The 20,545-nt window shown below is 47.9% G+C and overlaps 1 protein-coding gene across 1 annotated transcript in view; it reads right to left on the reverse strand.

Moving 5' to 3' along the window:
- Nucleotides 1-20,545, reverse strand: part of LOC144155085 (MAM and LDL-receptor class A domain-containing protein 2-like) — a 139,104-nt gene that overhangs the window by 108,427 nt on the left and 10,132 nt on the right. Inside the window, exons 2-9 of the mRNA XM_077686329.1 lie at nucleotides 19,607-19,744; nucleotides 18,054-18,331; nucleotides 13,790-13,871; nucleotides 13,140-13,295; nucleotides 10,075-10,272; nucleotides 9,556-9,656; nucleotides 9,167-9,260; nucleotides 5,602-5,751 (exon numbers count right to left, since the gene is read on the reverse strand). Of these exons, the coding sequence (XP_077542455.1) occupies nucleotides 5,602-5,751; nucleotides 9,167-9,260; nucleotides 9,556-9,656; nucleotides 10,075-10,272; nucleotides 13,140-13,295; nucleotides 13,790-13,871; nucleotides 18,054-18,331; nucleotides 19,607-19,744 (1,197 nt within the window). The remainder of the gene's footprint in view (nucleotides 1-5,601; nucleotides 5,752-9,166; nucleotides 9,261-9,555; nucleotides 9,657-10,074; nucleotides 10,273-13,139; nucleotides 13,296-13,789; nucleotides 13,872-18,053; nucleotides 18,332-19,606; nucleotides 19,745-20,545) is intronic.

Here is a 20,545-nt window from a genome sequence, read left to right on the forward strand (position 1 = left end):
TAGAGTGTCAAAGCTGTCTTCCAACCACCGTAGAGGGGCTACGAAAAAGTGTTTGTACGCAATAATGTGTGGCGGTGTTAACTTGACCCCTGAAAGCCCCCAGTGACTTGGCATTGCACTTTGAAGACGTGAAAAATGATCAGCGGCTGTATTTACCAGGCAGTATATATCAAAAAACATCTCATGCCGTGCTTCCTAGATTGGTGCCCTTTCTAAATTAGTATGTTGAGAACATGTTCTTCGAATCCAACCCCAGAAGCTCACCCCACGCCGTGGCGTACAATGGTAGTGGCACGCAGGTTCTGGCACCCGACTCGTTGCCAACCGATGTTCCGGAAACTGTTCAGTAGAATACATGGAGTGCTTTAAATTCCATGACTATATCTCGCACCGTGGGCCACGCCTATACTGCCACGTCCGGATGGGAAATAACAGCCGCATCAAGGTTGGTATGCTTCCATTGCAGCACTCGAATAATCTCCGTGAACCAGCGTCTCTTCCTGCGTGCTTGGGGTATATTTGACGACAATATCTTATCGGACGCTTCGTCGCGGCTGATGAATCATCCCGGCTGTGCAACTGGCAGGCGCGTTCGCATGCACGCAGGAATGAGGAGGTAGGGCTCCAGATCAGAATAGGGGGAGGGTTCACTCTGGGAGACAAGCGGGCTGTTTGCCGATAACATAGGCATCCGGGATTGCTCCTTTCCCTTGGTCAATATCTGGATCTCGGAGCTGCCTGCGTACCTCACTAGGCTGTCTCGCTAGGGCGCCTGGATGCACGCGCTTTCCGGCGCTCCGTTCGGCGGAGAGGGCGGCGTGCGTCCAGGCACCCATGTCTCGCTATGTCTGGCATCTTCGCAGCGCCACCAGCAGGCGAGGACGGACCGTATGAGCTGCCTCTGAGGAGAGCGGACAACATGCGTGGCTGTTCTAAATACGATAGCCTTTCTATAAAGGAACTTCAACTAAAACATTCCTGTCTGTGTGTGTGTGTGTGTGTGTGACTGTGGGTGTGGGTCTGCTCGCCGCAGTCCAACGAAACGTCTCGGCGCTTAATTTAAATGCATTGTTCAATGCATGCACATTGATTGATGCGTTGGCCTGCTTTGCGTGGACGAGGGAACACGTAATGTACTACGTTCGTGGTGCACTGACTCTATATCTGGTGCGCCACCGTTCAAGCGCATTGGCTTAATTTGCCACCCTTCCCTTGTCAACTGGGGAAGCGGCCTTGGCCTGAATGGAGAACGTCTTCTGCACGTCCTCTGAGAGCAGTAATTCCTCGGCGCTCGCTACATCAACGGACTTGGGGCCCTATTCTCGACTGCACAAATTGCCGGCATTTCGCCCATGTTTTTTTGCGTAAGCACGACGTAAGCAATCGGTGACGTGATGCCCCTATAGCTATGACGACATGCAGTGTAATTTGACGAGCCACTCATAAAGATCGCTACCAAGGTATCAAATATTGTGCAAGAAAGATTTAAAAACACTTGGCATGTACTATAAAATATAAGACGGTAGCTGAGGCTGACAAGAAAAACACATTTCTGGAGGTCAAATTTGGCGCCATCACCACAAGGCGATCGAGTAACGTTGATCCAAAAGCGAGCGAAAGGTGGATGTCGAGCTAAAGAACATCACACGTTTTTCTTTTACCGTATATATTTATTTCTTTCAATCGCTTTTATTAACAAAGCTGGGCTCTCTGCTTCAATGCAAGCTTTGTTGCGTTATCACCTTCCCTGCCGCCACCGCCGCCACGCCATCGTCTGCTGCTAGGTCACAAGTTTATGGCGTGATCACAGAAAAAGACGGCCGCGACCATCGCTTCTATGACACATAAGAGCAGCGAAGCGCTACGCCTGATAACCGCGGAGCGCACTGATGTCGCCGATTCACTCATTCGTCAAGCTGGACTGCAATCAGCGCTGTAATGAACTAAATCGTCACTTTTCATTGTTATTTTTCTCTTGAGTTCGATCATGTGACCCAACAGCTTACTAGGACAAGTGTGGACAAATGCCATGCATTGGGTTCTCTTTGTCATGGAGAGGCTTGTACTGCCCTCTTATGTTGCGGTTACGCCAAACAAATAATTTTTATTTTATTGCCAAACATAAAAGCAAAATACTGCATGTTATTTGTATGTTCCATGATCGCTGACTTGGAAGCAGTTGAAACTATAAGTTGTTTCGGTAGGAAACACGCTTTAAACAGCGCGCATGCGAAACTGCGCCTGCTGCAAATTGCCGCACATTTCGCGGCGCCGTGCGCCGGGGCAATTTTTTGCCCTATTTTGCTTGTATTTTGCGACAAAAACAGCCGCCATTTTTAAGCTGTTACGTAGCATTACGTCACTTTTACGCAGGCTGAAGTTGCCGCTGCATGACGTAATCGTTCCCGCCAACTGTTTAAATTACGTCACGTCTTCTCAGCCAATCACAGAGTCGGTGTGTATTACAGGCAGTATTGCTGTTGAATAGCAAATACAGGCTTACATTGTCATGTCCGCTGCATTTAGTCTGGTTTTTCATTGCCAGCCAAGAATTATGCGCCTTTAGTAAGGCAAACCTTAGAACTGGTGTCCGTAGACGACATGAAACGTCAAAATGACGACAGCACACACAACCGCTTTGTCAACCGGAAGCACGTGACCAAAATTGAAAGCCAATCAGAAAAGACTTCCGAAAAATTGCCTGAATTGCCGGCAATTTGTGCAGTCGAGAATAGGGCCCTTGCAGCGTGTGCCGTGGCCAGTACGACGAGCCATGTCAAGCCGCGCACCATGCTGCAACTGCGCATGCTCAGAGCAGCGAAGCCGGGTCCAGACTGAGTGCCGAAAGCGTTGGGACATGCTTTTGGCACCGAGTCTGGTCCCTCGACTTTTGACAATGCGCGGCCCCCGTGTTCGGTTTATGGCTACGAGGGAAGAAACGTACCTATAGACGCCAAGCTTTTGGAGCCAGGCTCCGTGCCAAAATCTTTGTGCCATGGCATGTTCTTCCCTAGTAGCCATAGGCCCTGCACGGTAGCTGCATGTGGTTCACCACTGGTAAACACTATCGCGCTAAGACATTGTTAGCAGTGGAGCAAGCGAAGAAATGGCTCTCTTTTTCTGAGTTACAACGGGAAGGGTAAAAGGGACACCTTGCGCTTTTATACTGCTGTTAGGTGTTAGACGAGTGCCTCAACCGAACTTGAAATACAATTGCGTGGGACACTGTATGGGATTACTATGGAGCTGGAAATAATTGTAATTGGCGTTCTAATATACACAACTTGAAGACCAATAGTAGGTCCGTCTGCTAAGAAGGCTCTATAATGTATAACATGTTGCATTCATGCATTTAAGACCAATGTTATTTCACTAGGAAGCTGCTTAAGAATATTCGTTCCCTGTTCGATTTCAAATACACGGGCTCTTATGAGGAGTACACCTTGAAAGTGTCTGAAGTCGTGTCAGCACACCGCTTCCGAAAAGAAAATTGTGCCACGTTTCACCGCCAAGACGACTCTACGACAGGGCTGAAATTAATTTTATTGAAGTTGAAGTTTATGCAACGCAGCATGGAAATAGTACAGCAGTCCAGCTGAGTTTGGGAGACAGGCAAAAAAAAAAGCCGTCTTGACAGGGCCTGCAAGCATAACTAGTGATCAGTAATTTTCAATTAGAAATCACAGTTTTAACATGAATGATAAGACAATGGCGACGCTTCCACAGTCGTTGCGGTGGCTACGTAGACCCTGGAAAAACTTGTATGATACGATTATGTATGGTGTTTATTAAAAAATAAGCTGACTGCCGTATTGTTCGCTGAAGAAAACCTATAACCCCACTTAGTCTTATTATGGGGATTAAGTGCCATAAGCTGCGGTTTTTCTCTACCGTGTCCCCAGCCATTTGTTTGGTTTTTGAATAATTAATTAATTCAATTCAAAGTCGTAAGTATACTACAGAGCTAATTAAACTGTCAATAATTTATCATCTCGAACCCTCGGTCCCACTGCGACAGAACACCTGGCATCTTGGAGGTAGTCTGGATCAGCGCAAACCAGTCGACACCGTTCAAGTGGCCGACGTAGCTTCTTCGTCCTGGTGGCATCGCTTTAACCGTTCCTTCCCTCCCTGAAATACGTTCCACTAAGCTTACACCAAGCGATCAAAGTATGAGAACACAAAATTTCACTAAAAAAGGCAGCCTACACTATATCGGTCACCGCATGCAGCACTAGTTCGCCAACAGAGCATTTGAAGAAGCAGTGCACAGCCTTGCCTTCACAGTATGCATGCAGGATCGCCCGAATTGTTGTTGTTGTTGTTGTTGTTGTTGTTCCTCTTCTAGTGGCACATACCCACGTGGGGGATTGGCCAAGAAACGGGGTGGCTTTTTGGGGCTAAAACGCCCACCTCATGGCCCTATATAATCAGCCTGTAGGAATTGGGGAAACGGCTTCCGAATTATTTAATAGATCTAATGAAGAATCAGTGAATGATGTCATTTCTGGGAGAAAAGGCTAAAAACTTTTGAGCGGGTTAGCAGGACATTCGTCTGGTCTCTGATATGTACGCGTGAATGGCCGCAATAATCCCTCTATGATAAAACCCCTGGGATGTGGCCCCGAACGAAAGAAGCACCGGCATCGACAGAGGAAAGCCAATACGTTGAATTGGTGCGGCTAGATACCGTTTCCGAATTAAAGAAAAAGCGCGGCAGTACAGGAAAAAGTGTTCAATTGTTTCAATTTCACCTCAAGCAGCACAAAGACCGGAGGAGGTGAAATCAGCGTGATGCAAATAAAAATTAAGCTGCGGTATTCTGCATCTGATGCTGGTTAAAGTGACCTCACACTGGCGGGACTCGCAAAATCTCGCATTCCAAGTGTGAGCAAGATGGGCATAGTCATCCAAGCCTGTGATAGTACCTTTCTGTGTCATCCCTAGTCGTAGATATCTGCGGAACCTTGCTCGCGCCAGGAGAAATGGGGTAGGGCTGAGGGCTGAGGTCTACTGTAGGGCCATCTAAAGCTGAACCGGCCAAAGTGTCAGCCGTTTCACTGAGCCATAGGCCCCTGTGCCCTGGGACCCAGATGAGCTGGATGTCGCGTAAATGGGGAGGCACAAGGCGGCTGAAGGTACGGATAAGTATGAATTTTTTGGAGATGTTAGCGCGGTACAAACTGACAGGGAATCAAAAATAGCGCGGTACAAACCGACAGGGAATCAAAAATAATAGCAACATTTAAATATTGTGGAGATAATTTTTTTAAGGCCATAACTATTGCAAAAAACTCAGCTTCGAATATAGGAGTAAAATCAGGCCCGAATATGACATACTTCGCGCCTTCACTTCTTCGCATACTGAATGTGAAAAGTGTGGGATTTTCCACAGCGCAATCGTTAATGGCTCATCTGGCGAAGTCGTGTTGGTCAACCATGTCTATCCAACTGGGGACCGCGGCAGCGCACTGAGACGTCACCGCACGTCGACTGACTGCTTCCCGAGCGCAGCGGCGTGAAGAGTGCCCTTTCCCATACGAGGAACAGACAGCGTGTGACCATGGGCGCAAATGCAAGAGCGTAATCCGTGAGGCGTACCTTCGCACTCGCTGTGCGGCTGTTCGGGCAGGTGTGGCTCTCCCGAGCAGGTGTCACTCAGTTTCCACGTCGTGGTGTCATTCAGTAGCTCATGCGAAGAGGTCCAGTTGCACAAGTCCTCACCGTCGAACTTGCAGCTCATGCTTTCTCCTGTGGCGAGAAATTTTGGCTGTCGCTTGAAAGGGAAACTATTTTCCGTATTTTACGTTTTTCTTGGGCTACTTACTTGGGCTTTTACGACTTTCTTGGGCTACTTATACGAAGAAATTTTGCTCTGTCGGCATTTGCTCTGTCGGCTTTTACGCGTTTACTTGGGCTTTTACGACTTTCTTGGGCTACTTATACGAAGAAATTTTGCTCTGTCGGCATGTCTGTTTGTCTTTCGGTCTGTGTGTCCGTCCCTCGATTCGGCCGCCCGGCTAAAACTAAAAGAGTTGTTGAATGAGACGTCTATATTGATTGATTGATTGTAGGGTTTAACGCGCCGACGCAACGCAGGCGATGAGGCGCGCCGTAGTGGAGGGCTCCGGATTAATTTTGACCACCTGGGGATCTTTAACGTGCGCCGAAATCTCGTACACACGGGCATTTTTGCTTTTCGCCTCCATCAGAAAAGCGACCGCCGCGGCCGGGAATCGAACCCGCGACCTCGTGCTCAGCAGCGCAACGCCTTAGCCACTGAGCCACCGCGGCGGGTGAGACGTCTATATAGGCAAAGCACTTCTAAGCTTCTAACTCGGGTGGCGATATTCATACTCGTCAACATTGTTGAACAAATAGAAAACACAAGGCATATTTAAGGCCAAACACCAATACATATGTGATTTTTCAGTGTTCTTTTAATTAAACATACATGGCTGCGTGATTAAATGTAAAAATAAGCCCGGAAAAGTACAAAAAAAGCAGTCGCCCGTGACACTAGCCCCTCCTGGCGTCATTTCGTCAAACGGCAGCAGTAACGAAAGGTAACGTGGCGCGTGGAAAGTGCGCGGAGCAGTGGAACGCGGTAAAATTGAATCGACTTGAGCAAACTTCTGCCGTGTTTATCCTGGGAGTATAGAGATAGTACAGGAAGAGCATGAGAGGTGAGCGGGAAAGAGACTGAGGCATTTATGTGGCAGAAGCAGCAGACGACTATCCTCTTTAGACGACATACGCGGCAATTTATTTGAGAAAAATGCTATCGGGGTCCCGAAATACCCTCTGCGGACGCTGTGGAGCCCGCACTGTACCTCGCCGCTCTGAGTTCAAGTAATCTCCACCCGCAACAATTTTCTCGATAAGATAAAGCTGTAGTGTGGTGAAAGCGCACTTTTCCTTCTCCGCAGCGCCGTTAGTAACTGTGCCGCGAATGCTAGAGTGACGCTGGCTCGGAACGACAACCTATGCTGGTTTCCCGTCAGCGAAGGCGCCATTCTATATATACTTCCGACTGGCGTTTTAAGTGCAGAGCACTTTATGGGCTCGCCTTGTCTTATCTCGCTAACGGTCGATCCGACTGTCAGAATCAGGCGGCGCAGCGAGGTAACGGACCCAATTCCTTCTGAACCGGCGTCAGGGAGTCACGCTGAGGTTTCGAAAACCACGCGATTTAAATAATCATAACCGTTCAAACGTCGTGAACCGCTGGCACTTGTTATACGTCTCCCCGTTATTTAGCGCAAAGAAAACTGCAGGTACATTTCAGGCAAGGTCTATGTATATAACCGGCAGCCCCCGCGTTCATTTAGTTAGGAACGCTCGTTGGGTTGGTTTTTACGATACTAAGCGGGAAAAGCGGCCGCGCAAGAAAGAAACGGTGCGCTCGAAATGACGCAGAAAGGCTCCAGCCGCGCGAGAAAAAAGAAATGGGGCGTTCGAAATGCGCAGAAAGACTCCAGCCACGCAAGAAAAAATTGGAGCGTTCGAAATGCCGCAGAAAAGCTCCAGCCGCGCAAGAAAAAAATTACGCGTTCGAAATGGTACAAAACAGCTCCAGCATATGAAATTAAAGCAAGCGCAAAAAGAACAGAACTCCCGCTGGCGCCGTTTCAGGCAGGGGGCGCGCGCGCACTGCGAAGGCGGTAAATTTGAAATACATTGGGTGGCAGCAGTGAGCGGATAACGGCGCTGCAGCATGCAGTCCATTGAGAATCAGCCCATTGCGAATCACTGCTCTGCACTTCCGACAGCTTTCACATTGAGCGGAACGGCTTTAATTTTTTTTATTTCAGGAGAGAGTGGCACCAGAATACTCCTGGTTGGCTACCCGCAGTATTGCGTATGACTTCGAAATCTCAGTAAAACTTTTTAACGTGAACAAAAGCCAACGTATTCTGTGATGAACACTTCGTGGTCCTGTGCTTCGATTCAGTGAACGAACGAAAGAACGAAGAACGAATGAACGAACGAACGAATTCATTCATTCATTCATTCATTCATTCATTCATTCATTCATTCATTCATTCATTCATTCATTCATTCATTATTAATATTTTCCCATTCTAAAGTAGAGTAGGGACAACGGACGAAAAGCTACAAAGCAGTTGCTGAAGGGTTCCGCGGTTCAATAGCAATCACATCGCCCGGTAATTGCACAGTGCCAGCTATCACAGAGCTATTAAACCCAAAAATCCTTCACGTCTGCATAAATGAGTTTCTCGGTTGCATATTTCTGAATTTCAGGTGCTGCCAATGTGTGGCAGAAGTCAGTTCAGCGTTCAGGATAGGCAGTGGGCTCACCTTACTCATTGGTTATCTCCACTTTCACCATAAAAACATGCGCCACAAAACCACAAATTAGCCGGTTAACTGGTGATTTCTTATTAATAATTATTATTTACTAGCACGGTTAACGTTCGCGTGGTTTGCACCTAGCCGTACAACTTAGCTATGAAAACGAAAAAGATATTAGTGGTTTAACGCACCGGATAATTAGGTATACGGCTTACGAGGTGTGCCAGTTGTGGCCAGGGATATACTTAAACCGGCTGTGACTCAGGGCCTAAACCTTGCACGCTTGGACGTTCCCACTGTGTGTGTTTCGCTTTCATCAGAAAACAGTACCCGTGGCCGAGAGGCGAACCCGCGACCACGTGCTCCAAAGTGCCTTAGCCAATGAGCCCCGCTATAAAGTCCTGCACAAAGGGCATTCGCATTGCTCCAAAAATGTTTTTTCAAACCTCATGCACAGTGCAAATTAGCCACAATAAGGTGTATAAACGGATGAAAGAAATAGGTCCGGCAGATTTTTCCCAGTGAATTGATGTCCCTTATTTTTCTGTCCTGTTTCCCTTTACTTCCCGCCATGCCACGCCTATCTTCCTTTCGCATAATAAGAGCAACAATACGTTCTATGAGAGACCCCGTAATTAGAAAAAGAGCAGGACGCTGGGCTAACTCTCTTGTGCGTCCGTTCGTCCACCCTCACGCCTCCATCACGCTCCGACTGTTCCCTAGATCTCCACTTATTGCCTGTGTGTGCAGTAATAAATCGATCCATTGTAATGCACTTAATCGAATGAACTAAAAAATGCTGCGCACGCCAATTCAGCTTTAGGTGAATGCGATGCTTGGTCGCCCATACCTTTGCGGTCGGCGCAGGTGTAAACCTCAATGTCATCCAAGGCACAAAACCATGAGCTGTTTCGAGCACGTTCGACGTAGCCTCTGAAGTGAATCTGAAAGCGAGCACATACACAACAACAACAAAAAAAAACATCCAATTGGTCGTTGCATACAGCAGCCGTTCTTTCGTACATCATGGCATTTGATGGCTAAACTTGCGTCATCATGTTCTGCTTGTACTGGCCGACCGACACACGCACGCACGCACGCGCACACGCAATTCCACACAAGCACACACTCACGCACACACATTCGCGGTGGTTCCTCTAAGTTGTACACGATGGGGTTGTTACACGTAATATCGTTGGATGTTCATAGAACGGAGTGTCGCTGCGGGCACTGGCTAACCTGATGTGCCTCCGAGGCCATGAAGCTCACGTCAACCGGCATCCAGGCGCCGCTAATGAGTGAGTAGTTGTGGGCAGCCCAAAGAGGTCGTGTAGGTGATGCTTCAGAAGAAAGGAAAAAGTGTGCGACATGCGTCATATAGAAGGAAATCACTTTCAGAGAGACGTTTTTGCGCGGAATAACAGACATGGGCGCACACATTTCAAAAAGGTGATTTTGCAGTGAAAGCTTCTGTAAAAAAAATATTTTGACGGCGCTCCATTACCAAGGCCCTCATTTGCTAAGAAACTCTAGAAGCTGTGCGCAACCTTGTTGAGTTACAATAATTGGCATCATTAAACAAGTGAATAAAGTATCACAATAGAAACAACCTCAGCTTTCATTTCTTTCACCCGAACATTCCGGCTTCTTGAAAACACCTCACACTCACTGTTACTGGAATAAATGCACAGAGATGTGGGAAAGGATGGAGGGGTACATTCTGAAAATACGATAAGTAATGTAACCGTTGCGGCTTACCAAATGTATGCAGGTCGTCGGCTAGGGTCAAATTTGTGCTCAGGACGAGCTCAAGACCGCTATGTGGCTCCGAACGCAGAGCATAGTAGAAAAATCTGAGGCAGCGACGCTGCTCTGTGTTTGGCGAGTTTAACAACGGGGAGCTCAGCAGTCTCGATGCCGTAGTGTTGGCCGGCACGAGAAGGTTGATGTAGCCACCTGGGGAAAACATCCAATTAATAGGCTACCATAAGCCCTTGGAGGCATAGAAAGCCTGCGGAAGAGGGGGGGGAAGGGGGGGAGGGGGGGCTTATTCACTGGATCGGGGCACGACCATAATAGGTCTTCAATGTAGTTGAAAATTTGCTAATCATGGTAACAGTTTTACTGGATAGCGCACTGCTGCGGCTTCTTCAGCATGTTCAATCAATTTATCAACAGCAGGTATAGTGAGCGAGACGGCTTGTTGGGAGTGTCGTTCGTTGTGGCACTTTCGGCGACGACGAAGCGAAAATAGTCATTTTATCGCTACTTTCTTCGTCAATGCCGGAGTAAATTCTGAATAAGATCTATTTTTAAGCCTTATCTTCAGTTCTACCTTCTTTCTTCTCTATATTCACGAGTATGCTTCCGCCTTTGTTTAGAGGCCCACGCAACAATTAAAAAAACAAGTGTGCGGAGAGATCTGAAGGCGGTACACCTGACCTTGAGTATGGCTAATGCGAAAGTCGCAGCTCGCCCTTGGAGCCAGCATAGTTCGTATTCTATGTGCATGCAAAATTGTAGAGATCAATATCCATTGCGCTGGCATGTAATTTAATTTGAACGCTACAGACAAAACAAAAGGCCTGGCACTTGTAGTTTCGAAATATTCTGAGTTCTTTTGAATAGGTAAAAAATATTCACTCGCGGTAAAGTAAAATAAAAAAGGGTGGGGATTAAAATGCTCAAACGTATTCTCAGTTCATCTCCCTTTTATTCAAAGCAGCAGAACACTTCCCACGGTATACGTCGATCATGCAAGCAGACGGCACCCTGGTAAACCCAAGTAAAGTTGCAAAAGAGTGGGCTAAGTTACGGCGTTTCGGATGGAGAAAGCCCTTCCACTCCCCATTATTCTGGCAGATTTCATCAGAAGCGAAAAGCAAGGATGATGGGAGCAACGGATGAACGCCTAGACGCTGAGCTCTATTGCGGTCCAAGTAAAGTCTTCTACAGAACCACGAAGGCAGCATACAACTGTGCTCCGTCCATGGGATTGGGGCATTTATAATTACGACAGTGTTGTTCGGCACAAAACGATATTTTCATTGCAGATTAATTTTACGCCTAAAAGAACTTATCTCAAACCACCTGCTTCCGTACTGGTCTTAAGCGCTAGACACATGCACGACGGGCGCATGCGATTCGCATGCGACTGATCGTTACGACGTATTGTTAGGATCCGCCAAAACCGGTCCTAACAATAAGTCGTAACGATCAGTCTCATGCGAATCGCGTGCTCCCGTCGTACATGTGTCTAGCGCTTTATGGCGTACTTGGCGAAGCGAACGAAAAAGTACGTATCCAGAGCGCTGACTACATCCGAATGCAATTGGGCTGTCTAATGCGGGACAATAGGTACTATGCATGCTTCAGATGATAAAGCTCAAGCCCAGGTTTATATCTGGTGAGAATGGGACAACTCCAGCCCAACTTTCAATGTGAAAATTTCAGTATTTCAATGAGAAAACCGGCACTCCGAGCTGCTAATATTTCGTATTGTTTTGTCCGCGCACGGCTAGACTAGAGTGGGCAGCGATTTGGCGTCTGTCCCTGTGACAAGTTCCATATGGCGATGAGTCACATCCTGAGCGCGATCTCTGACATCTGCATTTCTTTCCGACAAAATCAGCCAATCCATATGCAAGTCTGGTGGAAGACCTTGCTGGCGACATCAATGAGCGAAAGCGGGAATGCATCGAGGGGCCTCTACAGCCACAACCAGATCTTCGTTACAACTTGCCTGGCCTAAATAACATCATCTCAAGTTAAACTTGACATATTAACCGTGGAGCTGCTTTGCCATCTGTCTGGTGGTGTCACGCATGGGCAGGTTCACGAACCCGCCTCCAGAGGGCGCCCCACTGTCCCCGAGATGTTACCCAGGATTAGGGTGTCTGGATGCACGCGCTGGATGCAAACGGCGGAGAGCGCAGAGCGCGTGCATCTAGGCGCCCTAACTGTCCTAACAGGGATGAGAGCGGACCAATCAGAGCGCACGCTGGGAGAGGAGAGGCGCGTCCTTTCGCCCCATTCACTCTGCACGGTGCGAGCGGCAGCGCGAGCTCGCCTGGGAACGGCAGCGCCGACGACGCGCAAATCCCGAGTTTCGAGAGCGAGAAGCCGAAGCCACGGGTCAAAATTGTGTCGCATGGACAAAATTCGCGTCGACACAATTGAATATTGCGGCAAAGCCAGCTTTCTAGTAAATGTTGTGTACATCCTAATCTAAGGTACCTTTATTGAAAAATATTGAAATTACCCCGTAGGACGATTCTATAATCACGCCGAGTTTATACTAGAAGTTTGTTGCGTGCACATCTTTGTCTGCGCCAAGCTCCGCTGGTCATCCTTCATCACAGAGTGGAAGGGCACTGTATTTTTTATATTATGCCACGGGCACATTTTTTGCAGAAGCAAAGTCGTGTGCCGTCATTATAATGCCTTGAAGGCTAAAATATGCATTTCGGAATAAACCTGTACTACCACATGTATCCGCGCGGCTTCTTATTGCTTCTGGGAGATCGGCAGTAAAAATAAAAACCATTATCAGTTGTTTATTTTCATACATGGTAAAATTATTGGCCCGACGATTGTGCTTTGGATTAGCTCGAAGTTACATTCGTCGGCTACGTTGTTATAGGGTGAAGTGTGGGTCTGGAAACTCACGAACCGAAGAATTAACAACTTCCCCCATTGCCGTGCCCGGGCGGAGCGAAATTTGCGCCAGGCATGTGCCCAACAAGAAGCCAGGCCAGTAGGTCTGGCTCTGTCCTATATGTGGTTCTGCGTAGGGCTCCAAAGACGGTACGCTTTCCCCGTACCTCGTATCGTGTCGGTCGTGTGATCCAGAGTCACTGCTTGGTTCCTGCTCGCGGAACGGCCCGGCACGATTCTTTTCCACATGTTGCCTGTACCAGCGGTCGCGCTCTCGTAGCCACATGTGGATCTATCGAAAGAACACGAACCATCCTCTGGATCTGTGAATTAAATTAACAACAAAATAATACAATGGCGACTGTGAGTCGACACACTTTTCTACGATTGGCCCGCACAATATTTCCCTTTTCCTCTTAGCGCGCAGATTATCAGGTCACTTAAACATGAGACGCCATAAACTTCTGTGAGGTGAAGCATGTTCCTTAAACACTGATAAAGCAAAGTGTTGCGCGGAAATCCCGAAGAAAAATAAAGAAGGCAAGTACAACCAAGAGATAAAGACAGGCCAAGGCGCCGATGCGCGACCGTCCACTAGAGGCGCGCGAGACGCCGCCGAGTCAAACTTCGAGGATTCCCATAGATCCGGACATTCCCGACACGGTTTTCTTTTTTAGAGGAGTCGCCATGAAATTTACGCAGGCTGGCCCTCGCACGTGGTGATAGCAGGCATATCTTACAATTCGATGCAACCACTGCACTTGATGAATGGCTTAACTGAAATCTGGGTGTGTTTAAAGGAATAACGCGGCCTTACCAGCGGGGCACAGGCCACCTGTTACATTCAAGTCGTCCACAGCGACGGAGCCGTCAGTGAAGTGCCACGCGCGGATTTCTAGCTGCGGATAAAAAAAGAACAAAAAGAGGAGAATTTCAACCTCAATGCTGTGCAGTAATTGTCGAAGGTGGAAATTTAGTATACAAGCGTAGAGAAGGAACCGAGTTCAAGTTTAGGAGCCAGATTAAGGGTTGAGCAAAAGAAAAGCAACGAAAATAGACTTCCGGGGGACTAAAGGAAGCAACTCGCATGCGTTATACACTTTTCAAAAACAAAAAATAGCGCTTCCCACACAGCCGCTTTTCGTTATTTAACGTTAAATGAAGATTTCAAGACAAACAAGTCAATGTTTTTGATGAGGTATTATTACACGATCCACTGGTTCCGATGTGTGGCTCTGCGAGCCAATTATTTGCATGCTATCCGTTATACGGTCCAACCTCAACCATCACACGCGTGTTTTGCAGACGTTTTTCATTCGTCCCTTGCAGCTTAGATTTTTCATCGTTTAAGCACGCTTTTGGGGTACTGGGCTCGCAAGTTTCTCAATAAAACATCCAAGTTACGCTCGTAAATTATACTGGAAAAAAAAGCATACCCTAAAACCTATGCCCGTTGCGGTGAACAATTAATTGCGCATCCAAGGTTGCTTTTAGCCTTTAGGCCATCGTCAACAAAGGCAATACGAGGAAAGCTTAAATCACGGTGTAAGATCTTACACCGTGGCTTAAATCGGGTTTCAGACAGTTGACCGTGTATCTGCTCAGTCCGTTGCAAATGTCGTCGAAAGACGATAGTCGTCTGCCGCCCGTGCCGAGTAAATTCCTCCCTTCTTTTTCCCGCTCGCCTCTCATGTTCTTCCTCTCCCGTCTCGGTCCTCCCACGATGAACATACTGGAGGTTTGCTGAAGTCCATTCAAATTTACCGCGTTCCACTGCTCCATGAGCGTTCCAAGCGCCATCTACTGCAGCCTTTCGTTACTGTTGCCGTTTGACTTCTTCGAATGCCGCCAGGAGGGCTAGAGTCGCGGGCGACCGCGCTTGAGCTGTTTGTATTTTTCTGGGCGTATTTATTCATTTGATCAAGCAGCCATGTATTTTTAGTTAAAATAACACTGCAAATATCACTGATCTATTGATCTACTGTTTAAAATAATATGCCTAGTGTTTTCTTTTTGCTCAACAATTTCCACAAGCCAGATTTAGAAGTTTAGCGTCTCATTTAACACCTCTTTTAACTTTTCCTGGGCGGCTGAATCGAGTGACAGATAGACAGACAGACAGACAGACAGACAGACAGACAGACAGACAGAATTTCCGCGTTTTAAGTAGCCCAAGAAAGACTATCGCCTTCAATAATGCGGTTGCGCTAGACTCTCTAAATATCGAGTGTCTAGAAGACAGAAGAGGATCTCCCCACTCTTCTTCATCCCTTGACCCCATCCTTGGAAAAATACTGTTTTTCTGCTCTACTTGTTCGCCTTCTCTCGCGCTGCTTTTCGTTTTTGATTTGTCATGCCTTGCATGTGACAAGCAATTGGCTGCTAGTAGTAGTAAGACACTCCTTTCCCACACAACCTTGACAGACGGCGGGCAGAAATTTCATACGCTGTATGCGGTTTCCGGCGCGGACCCTAGCGGCTTCAAAGTTCGCCCAGCGTCGTCTTTCCTGACGAGAGTGTCGAGTGAGCGTGAGAACGTAGCAGACGCGTTGATATCGTTCGGCACAATGCCAACAATGCTTCCAAAGTGTTTTTAATGGTCGCTTCATTTCTCGATGTCCGCTCTCGCGCGTTGGCTACGAGCATAAACAACTGCGTGTCTTCAGGGTATCGAGGGAGAACTGGGGAAAATTCAAGAAAGAAGATGGACTCTGTGTATATTCCCTTTTCTAAACAGAACGAACATTCAGTTAGTCTCTAGCACTGATATAAACAGTGAAACAAAGCATTTTTTTATGGAAAATGCATCGTTAGATTCAGCGCCACAACGCCTCAGCCCTCAAGCCACCGCGGATTGCATACGAAAAAGATATGCAGCAGTGGTAAAGAGATCGTGGGTTCGACACCGGTTGTCACGGATGCGTTTCTGCTGAGGGCGCCCGAAAAAATTTAATCGTTCCGCTCAACGTGAAAGCTGTCGGAAGTGTGGAGCAGTGGTTTACCACCGGGACACTGGCACCCTTTTCCGCTCTTTGCTACCACCCCTCACGCTATTACCCTGTCTGTCTCTCTCCTCTCTTGATGAATCAAACAGAGCTTTGTCCAATGCAATTCAAATTTCCCGCCTTCCCAGTGCTAGCGCGCCTTCTCCTGGGACAGCTTGCATCCTTTTCTTTATCTTTTGTTTCATGTTCTGCCTGGAACTGCACGAGTGGCAGTACTGTACTTTTTGTGCTTGCGTTCATCTCGCACGGGGTGGGGCCTTTCTGGGCCATTCTGAACACGTCGTTTTTTTCTTCGGCGGCCACTTTTCTTCCCTTACTATGGTAAAAAACAACCCACTCAGCATTCCTAACTAAATCGACGCGCGTACTGCCGATTCAGTAAAGCTTGATGTCGGGCTAGTTGGTGTAACATGCTTTTGAAGTCAAGTTGCGCTTGTTGTGAACACAGAGACGGACACGGGAAAAAAATGTACACTTTCACGAGAAGACGGCGCACGTCAACTGAGAACCAGTTCATACCGGGTCTGTCCTTTAGGTAGTCCACAACTACACCAGAGCTTCTTATCAAAAAGGGATCGTCTACTGGCAACTTTTTTGAGTGCCTCTGAAGGAAGGTGGCAACATTATTGGTACTTGGCAGAGGAATGTTTCCACCTTCCTTCAGAGGCACTTAAAAAAGTTGCCAATAGACGATCATTTCTTTATAAGAAGCTCTGATGAAGTTGTGGACTACCTAAAGGACAGCCCCGGTAAGAACTGGTTTTCAGTTGAAGTGCGCCGTCTTCTCGTGAAAGTGTACGTTTTTTTCCCGTGTCCGTCTCTGTGTTCACAAAAAGCGCAACTTACCTTCAAAAGGACTGCCGGTGCATTGCATGCATTGCCTAAAGTATACCTGAAGTTTCCTTTGCGCTAAATAATGGAGACATGTATGACTAGTTTCGAACGGTTCTGCTTATATAAACCGCTTGTTCAAGTATTCACCTAGCTCTTGGCCGGAAGGCTGAATCTAGGGACAAGCGGGTATCCTTTCAAAGCGTCTGTTTGGGTGCGTGGCACCGGGACTACAGTGGCTATAGGTGGCGTGACGTCGGACGAGCTACGACGACAAGCCGGGCCACTAAAGTGTTCTGCACTTTTCTGCAGGAGTTTTAGGTGCACGTTTGGGAAAACCTAGCCTAACATAATGCGAGCCTGTCCACCACGCGGTGCAAAATTTATCAGGATAGTTTTCGCTGCGCTTTGCTAAAATAACCCCATGGGCTTTAAGCCGTGAAACTGGGAGCTTTTGAGCTCTAAGCAGCCTTTAATCAGTTCTGGCCTTTCAAAATGGCGCGCGCTAGAGCTAGTACTATTAGTCTTCAAATTCCTGCTCTCAAATACAACAGTGCTCACGGAGCACGAAAAACTACAGGAGGGCTACTAAGATTGTCAATTCCAAAATCAACGGAAAGCCCTCTTGCGCACGTCAATTACGCAGGCGAGGCCCAGCCGTCACCCATGGCATGTTCCGTAACCCTTGTGTATTCTGTAAGCCCTTATGTTCACCGGCATTCATTATTTGCTGGTAAACACCGCATCAGAGGTTCGAACGCGTGCAGTCGGGTCAAGAGGAAGCTAACATTTCCCCAAATTTTAGGGCGACAGCTCTACTACTCCAGGTACACCTTCAAGCTCAGCCAAGGCCAAAATTGGATGCAGCCAAATTAGTTGCGGGGTGAAAGCGAACTGCGGCTCAAGGTCAGTATTTCATGCCACCACCACCAGATGGATGCATATAAGTCCACCGCGCGTTCGCTCCGAGAGCTCCGATGGTGCCGTGCAGTGTTTGTGGTGCAATTATGCGGCAGTTGCTGCTAGAAAAGCGGCACTGTTTTCTAAACAATAGTCCCGTCCTTGTCTAAACCAAGACATGCATCAAGGTTAAATCCCTGCAAACTAACGGTCTCATCCTTTTCCAAAGCAAACCAAGCCGCGCTATCTTTCACCGCGTTCAGCTACGGCATTTTTTAGAGTATTATGCATTGCCGGGTCGCGGCCCGGCGCTCACCGCGTGGGGCGCCGGATGGCCTTTCTCACCTGCACAGTAACCTGGCGTTCCTCGTTGTAGAGCACCTTTTGCCAGAGGCCGGAGTGTGAGAATTGCGCCCTGTAGAAGATGCGCTCCTTCTCGTCCTCGTCTGCGTACCAGGGCGCCTTTTCCTGGCGCGACACCATCTCCACGCGGGGCAGCTTGAGGCCGGACGCGTGCAACCACGCCGAGAAGCAGAAGGGCCCCGAGGCCGACAATCCCAGACGGGCTACCGATTCAGGCCAGCCATTCTTAGAGAACTGCGCCCGCGCGTACCAGCCGTCACCTGCGTTACATCACAACATGCATGCATACTGAAGTGGACTAGCTACCTCCCGTTTCGTGATCGGTATGTACTTGAATCACAATTAGCTTGGTTCCCAAATGTAGCGACATGACAATAAAAATCTGCCGTACAATATAATCAAGTGCCACAGTTAAGGCAGAAAGTTGGGCTAGTTGGTTATCTGACTGCATTTTACTAGCGGAAAAGAGACGCGGACTGTCCTGTGTACTTCTTCTTCGCCCGCGTCTCTTTTTCGCTAGTAAAATGCAGTAATCAAGTGCCTGATTGAGCATTTTATTTCCAGATTGGGAATTACGAACAATAAGCGAAACTACAAGGTGTTGTCGGGAGAGAAAAGAAATGGTGCCTTGACGCCCTGCCTCTTTGGTGAGCTCGTTCCTATTCTGTCCTCTGTTCGTGCCTAGCGAAGGATGCCGTCAGAAGTTGAGGGCAGGTAGAGAGACGCGAACTCTGAGGCATTGCCCCGGGTCTGCTTCGCCGCAACTCACCTGAGTAACCGCTCAATCCGAGTAATGAAGAAAATTCAGTGAAGGACGGATCGAGTGTAAGAATTAAGTCAAAACTGTGTGGTCTTTGCTGGAGCATTGCGCAATAAAAAAACATCATCTTCCAATAGCACAGTGCAACAGGGCAGACCATCTTTTTGAGTAAAATTGTATGATGGCGTCGCCTTCTCCGAATTCACTTGGTTTTGCAGAAAAGATTGGTTATTTAGGCGAGAGAAGCAGTATCATCAGCAAAGAGTAAATACCTGGTGGGGCCTTCTTTACGAAGGACAAACGTCACACTAGTAGGTGGTTTCCTCGGCGCTCGCCATAGCTATTCTATTATACTGTCACGGTGTCACCAACAAAAGCGCGGTATCTGATTACCAGCATGGCGTGTATCATTATGCCCGCACGGCTTTTTTTATAGCGTCGGTGTTGTGCGACGTCGAGTCTCTGTATGCGTGGGCACATACTGTGCAAAAAGAAAAATAATGAATGAACCAATGAACAGAATACAGCTATGTGCAAACAAGGTTTCCTCCTCTGTCTTTCGTGTTATTCATCAACTGTAGCTGGGATAAAACAAGAAAAGGCGCCGCTGTGAGAAATGCGGGCTTCCCTCAACTTTATTTGCGAGAAAAAAATCGTGGTCGTGGTCGTGGTCCCTGCCGTCTAAATCTGCTCAGAGACGGCGCCAATTAGGTTTGGCAAGCAACACAATAAAGAGCATGGCGAAAAAAGTCTGCAATAGCGATCTCTCCTTTACCTTCGCCAGTTGTGTGGTCGATGGCGGGTCCTTCGTCAGCCAGTCTGGCCTTAACTGGCGCGAAACAGTCGCCACTCTTACAATCGGAGGAAAAGCTGCAGACGCCGTCTTCAAAGTTGCACTCCACATTTGTGGCCTCTGCGTCAGCAAAACATGAATGCAACAAATTCAGAAAAAAATTACCGCACCGCCGCCCTCCACCTTCTACAGTCCTTGCCCACCCTTTCCGACATCCGCATCATCTGGACCCCGGGGCACGCGTCTCTGGAGGTAATAAAAGCCACGACGTATTACCGCATCCAAATCAAAATGTACGCCCATGGAGCCCTGCTTCGTGTTATCCACCTCACCTCATACCCCACCGCCTGCAAATTCTGCCCCAAACTCTACACCCTCTACTGTATTATTTAGGAATGCTTCGTTACCCCTTCCCTTACTCCCGTCACCAACCCAAAGCCTTCGCAGTGGGAGGGCATGCTGGCCCACTCAGATCCCCATGAACTGAGCTTAATTAAGCTTGTCAAGAGGGCTCGGCTGGCGGCAACAGCAGCATGACTTATGAACTGAGAAGACCCCTCACCGCCTTGTCATACGTCAACTAATTCTTGGTTAAGATAAAGTTTACAGTGCGGCAAATTGTGCAACTGTTGCGGAAGGTGCATTAAAGCCGATTGAGTTACTGTGCAAGAACACGGTTTAACCCTTCTGGCAGACTTTCAGTCGCGCAAGGTCATGGCGAACAAATTGTAAATTATTTGAACGTCCGTGCGCGGCTGTACAAAATTGGGGAAAGTGGATGAAACGCACGCGACGCCAAACCCCGAAACACGCATGTGGGACATAAAATAAATAATAATGAAGTGACACCACGACATTCATGCGTATTCAGGCCCTATAAATATTTACGAACGAAATATTTTAGTTCGGTTGGCCCGTCTG

The sequence above is a fragment of the Haemaphysalis longicornis genome, unplaced genomic scaffold (assembly GCF_048455015.1).
Source record: "Haemaphysalis longicornis isolate Haplotype H1 unplaced genomic scaffold, Haemaphysalis longicornis Haplotype H1 scaffold_1, whole genome shotgun sequence".
Taxonomy (NCBI): domain Eukaryota; kingdom Metazoa; phylum Arthropoda; class Arachnida; order Ixodida; family Ixodidae; genus Haemaphysalis; species Haemaphysalis longicornis.